The sequence below is a fragment of the Nestor notabilis genome, unplaced genomic scaffold, assembly GCF_000696875.1.
Source record: "Nestor notabilis isolate BGI_N333 unplaced genomic scaffold, ASM69687v1 scaffold18996, whole genome shotgun sequence".
NCBI lineage: Eukaryota > Metazoa > Chordata > Aves > Psittaciformes > Psittacidae > Nestor > Nestor notabilis.
In genome coordinates this window covers 15289-20877 of record NW_009931652.1, presented here as the reverse complement: position 1 = coordinate 20877, position 5589 = coordinate 15289, and the positions used below count along the sequence as shown (strand labels likewise).

Here is a 5589-nt window from a genome sequence, read left to right as displayed (position 1 = left end):
TTGAATATGGAAAAGAATGACCAGTACCTATCATTGTTTACAGGATAAAGGGAACAGTTCCTATAGGATTTGCCATATCCACTGAAGTTTTTTGCCTTCCCCCCCCCACTTTTTTCTTTCTTTTTTTTCCCCCGATACAGAAAAGTTGTGCAGATTCAGGAAATCGGGAACGTAATGACAACTTCCCTCCAAGAATACAAGCCAAATCTGTATGGAATATAGAAAAGGAACACTCTTGCTGCTGTTCTTAAATTCTCTCTGGAGACGTGTTATTTCTAATCATCCTCTCACTTGTTTAAGAGCTCCTAAATAGAGAGAATATGTTTTCTCTTGTCAGGAGATTTTTCTAGTTAGCTGTTAGGCTGAGTCTGCATTGTCAGTGAAGGTTGTTGTACCTCATGAGACTGTGCCATCATTTAAAGCATTCACCATGGAAAAGGGTTAATTTAATTACATTTTTTTCTCTGGTTGACATCTAGAAAAATGGATGATGAAGGTGATGACATTCCCCAGCTTTCATCCCATACGCTGGCTGCGCTCCAGGAGTTCTATTTGGAACAGCAGCAGAGAGAGGGCATGAAGACCTCCCAAGGGTTTAATCAATATTCCATTGGCTCAATAGAAGAAGACTGGGTAAGAAACTATAAACTTCAGTGCATGAAGCACAGTTAGAGGAGTAACCTTTACTGAGTTTCTTTTGTGGTTGGATAATGAAATTAAATTAAAAAGGGGAACACTCAAAGATGTTCCTAGAGTAGCAAAATCAAGCTATTATGGACAGCAACGCTAGGGATATTTGCTTTAATGTTAAATCTGGATATATTTGTCTGTCTTACATGGGGAGGGGGGAGGGGTGGAGAAAGGGGTACAACATGGAGAGACAATAAAGCTGCTAACAGAAACATCTAAAACATCTATTCCTTCTGGAAATTTTAACTCCAGCCTGGAATGTGAACGTAGAAAAGATTCTTCCCAGGGTTTGAGACAAGCACTGAGTAACAAGATCAAGTGATCTTTCCTTTCACATTGTATTGCATTCTGTGGTTTACGTCTTTGCTTTTGTGGATGGTTGCTTTGCTGCTTTTATTTTTTCTTCTGACAGACTGATTCTTGGTTTGCCTCTGGTTTTTGGGGGGTTTTTTACTTTTTTTCTGATCTCTTCTGATTTAATACTTTTATCCGTTACTTCCTTCTATACTGTCACTTTTCAAGTTCCTTTTTCCTCTTCCACTAAAAATTTAAGAACACATAAATACTGTGCATCTGCACACTGGGTTTGTACTAACTTCTTCAGTGATCTTGCATTACTTGGTTTTCCTGATACTGCAGTAAATGCTTTGGAAACACCCAGTGGAAGCTTCCTGCTGCATGTCCCCACATTACAGAGGTAAACAGATTGTCAGGAAAATACTCATTTTTCCAGCTTACCAGTTGGTGAACTGACAAGTTGCTATGGATTTTGTTTTTCTTCAAATACAATTCACCACACCTAACAGCACATAGCACAGTCCAAAGATTTGATATTGTTTGTAATTGTGTGTTCTCTTTCTCAGCAACTGAGCCAGTTTTGGTACAGTGATGAAACCGCATCACGCCTGGCTAACGAAGCGGTTGTGGCAGCTGGGAAAGGTGGCAGGTAGGTTTCAATAGTAACGTTAGAGATCCAACTTGTCTTTTCTGTAAATACTTTGTTTCTGCTATGCAGTGTAATTCATTACTCATTGTACTTCATCTTTGTTCAGTTGAGATATTGCACAAATGCTTTGCTATTATTTGTGTAAATAATAGTTCATCCTGATCTTACCTTTTAGCATTTCATCGAATGTTGTAGGCTCTGCCTTGTACAAGTTTACTGTGAATCTCTTCTTTTTTGAGAGAGCTCCAGAGCATATCAATGATCTGTAATCCTTTTTCTCTGTTTTCATACAATGTTTCTGCAGAACAGATGGAGAAACTTGGTTTTCTTCCTATTTCTGTAAGGAGTCAGGTTTAAGTTTTCAAGTATATTTCCTTGCTGTTCTGAAACAATATTTTCTCTGTAATTAAGCTTAAGTTGTGTAGCACAGAGGCTGAATAAATGGCTTTAATGCTTAAAACTCTACTATTAAAGTAATTATTTGTTAGAATGGAGGATGAATAGCTTACATTCTGGGGCTAATATTTAAAATGTTTTCCCAAAGCAGCTGTAGGACTGCTGTAGGGTTGGGTTTTTTTGCTGTTGTTTGCCTTTTAAATGAATATTCTCAGTTGTTGTCTCTTTTTCAGGATAGCATGTGTTAGTGTACCCAGTGTGTACCAGAAACTGAAAGAACAGCATGGTAAAGCTTTTTCAGTCTGTATACTGGAGTATGACAGAAGGTTTTCTGTATATGGAGAAGAATTTATCTTCTATGATTACAACCACCCTTTGAACTTACCTGAAAATCTCCTGCCACACAGTTTTGACATCGTCATAGCAGATCCACCCTATCTGTCTGAGGAATGTCTTCAAAAAACTGCAGAGACCATCAAATATTTAACAAAAGGAAAGATTCTGCTTTGCACGGGTATAGTTAATAAAAATACTAGGTCACCATTAAGCATCTTTCTCTCTCAAAAGACGAAACTTTCTCAAGTGAGAAAACTATTAACTCAGTAATACTAATGTATCATTACTTCAAAGAGGAATATGTATCCTAAGCTTTTTATTGGAATACTTTAATTCAACCTTTATTTAAAACTGAGGTATGTGTTTTTGAAGAGTTGAAGTCAGTACTTTCTTCATACAGCATTCTGAGTTTCACTAAATCTTTGAAGAATTACAAGATCATCCTGCAGATTTCTAGAAGTATTTTTTTCTTGTAAAAGGCCACTGTCTATAAACTGGGTATTACAAAGATAGGTGCAACTTACTGGTAATGTCTTACTGAATAACCTTAAGAATTTGTGATTTTTTTAAACATGTCAGTAGCTACAGGACTTCAGCTGCCATGTACTACTTAGCATCGAAGGTGAGCTAAGTAGAAAGAATGACAAATAGGTTGGAATGGCCTTTGCTGAGTAAAGTGGGATGATTTTAGCGAAGTCTTGAAAAGAAATCCAAAGTAAACTTCCCCCTACCCCATATTACCTATCCTTACTGGTACACACATGAGTTGTAACATGAATGAATGTGTGAGGGAGATTCTGCCACTGTGATTCAAGCGAGGAGATCTTGGGCACTGAAATACAGCAGGAGGAATTAAAAACCAGTGATAAGAGCAGTGAAACTAGGTAATTTACCGACTGTACTTGCAAGACCTTCTTTATGGAGGTGCATTTGCTGTTTTAAGGAATGATGAGTATCTGCTGCAGTCGTGGTGTTTCTTAAACTCTAATCTTATTACAAGACATCTGAAGACATCCAGGAAACTTTTGCAAAAAAACCCCAAAGGACAAAAACCCTCTATACATATAATGTGGGGGAAGTCAACCAAGCAGCCACAATGAAGAAGAATGTGGCCATGGAAAACCTTCTTTGCTTAATTGCACATGGCAGTCACACACAAGGATGGTTCTCACAATTTTTTCCCTAAAATGGGTAGGTGGTCCTTAAGTTTACAGAGTTTGAGAAATGCTCCTCAAGGAAGTGATTTCTTAGTGTGTAGCTGTAAATACTGCATTGCAGTTTATTTAAGTGGAAGAGTATATGTAATCTGTTTGCATTTCCCATGGCTCCTTACCATGTAATTTCTTTGGCATTGTAGCAAGAAGATGGAGTTCATTTCTGTTTTCCATAAAAGAGACACTGAGCTTACCCTCCAGCTACTTTCATGAAACTTCATGGGCATTCATTTCCTTGGGGCATCTTCCATTCTTTCAGATTTATTCTCCTTTCCAAGTAGATTCGGTTGTTAAAGAGGGCTGACAGTGTAGCTGCTTTAAGCCTTGCCTCCTTAAAAGAAGCAGGCTCGCTTTATATGCATTTGGGAGGAGCTATTAAAAAATCCCAGACATTCTGTTACTGTTTTTCTCATCAAATGCTAATTATTTTTGCCGCAGGTGCAATCATGGAGGAACAGGCAGCAAAGCATCTCGGGGTGAAGATTTGCAAGTTTATTCCAAAACATGCACGAAATTTAGCCAATGAATTTCGGTGTTTCGTGAACTATGCTTCTGGGCTGGACTGAGCCTCCTAAGAAGATCTACAACTTTCTCAGTCATGCTCCTTTCTGTGTTTTAGCAGTGACTCTGTAGTTCTCAATGCTGAAATACTCAGCTCCAAGTACTGTTTTCTGAGCCAGCTTTAATCGTGATAGCCTCTCTCTTTTAAATGTGTAAGCATTTGCAGCCACTGTGCTTTATATCTTACCTCTTTAGTAAATGGGACCAAACAGCGCAGGTGCTAGACAATGGGAGCTTCTCTGTTAGAGGTTCATTTGAACTGGCAGGTTTTACCATTCAAGGATTCTTCAGTGACCCCTCCGAAGTGATTTTAACTGGTTGGTGTATAAGAACACACAGGTGCTTGCCTCACAGACATCAGAGTCATCATTGCGTCAGAAACAGATGACTTGCTAGCTAGTGGATGGTCGAAAGAGCGTAAGTAGTGGTCTCCTTTCAATCTTGAGAGATGCTCCCTGAATAAAAGGCTCAAGAGATGTTTGTTCCTGAACGTGTCATGTGTTTTCAGATTCATTACCGAGCAGGCTGATGTTTTTATAAAGGATAACTAGAAGAGAAAATAGTTTTCCTTCTGGAGAGGCCTCTCCAGTTGCTTTTAATAATCACCAGAACTACCTATCAGTTGCCAAGTAAGATTACAACTACACTCTCACTATCATTGCCAGACTGGCTTTTTAAAATCCTGTGGTTATTATTTCACCTTGCTTTGTCACAAACCCAGATTTTCTTTTTGTGAAAAGTAAGTTCTGTTTGGTCATCCCTTACCATCATACAAACTCATGTATGTATGCATGCTCTACCAAGTTGTTACAGAGCTCCTTGCAGAAGTACAGTGCATTTATTTTGTGGTGTTTATGTGTTAATGCAACAGTAAGCCTTTTAAACTTTAAAAAAACCCACACAACTAAGCTGTTCTATTGACTAGTTAAGCTCATCTCCTGAGGTGGTATAAACCCAATGTGTCCTTGAAAAAAGCCCGTAAGGATTTCCCCAGTAGAGAGAGCTTTACTGGCATTAAGAATCATATATTAGTCAGGCCAAATCACCTGGAATATGAAGTAATTGCTAAATAAAAATGCAACACACCAGCCAGTCCTTGCATTATTAGTGCTTCAGGCTGTGTGTTCCTCAGTTCTTCCTTTGAGTTGTTACTGTTGGATATGAGATATTTCTGTAGTAATGTGACCCATATACATTAGTCCCTTAAATCTTGAATCATAATGAATCTGATTAAATACAGTGCCTGCTTTTTAGTGGATTTCAATATCAAGCTAAAGATGATTTACAGGTATGCCAAGTTTGTAGTTACAAGAACAGGCCTTTTTTTCCAGTTGCTGGGTTTTATCTTTGCCTCCTGTTCCACAGACAGCTGCAGAGCAGTAGAATAGGAGCATCTTGAGAATTGTTGAATTGTACAAGGCCACTGATCTATAACAGTGTATTGAT

General features: G+C 38.4%; 1 protein-coding gene across 1 annotated transcript; it reads left to right on the top strand.

Annotated features, from left to right (window-relative positions):
- Positions 1-483: 483 nt before the first annotated feature.
- N6AMT2 (N-6 adenine-specific DNA methyltransferase 2 (putative)) lies at positions 484-4315 on the top strand. The gene is made up of 4 exons (XM_010016013.1): positions 484-633; positions 1554-1636; positions 2266-2546; positions 4021-4315. Exons 1-4 carry the CDS (start codon positions 484-486, stop codon positions 4146-4148), a joined length of 642 nt encoding a protein of 213 aa, XP_010014315.1. The 3' UTR covers positions 4149-4315.
- The last annotated feature ends 1274 nt before the right edge of the window (positions 4316-5589 follow it).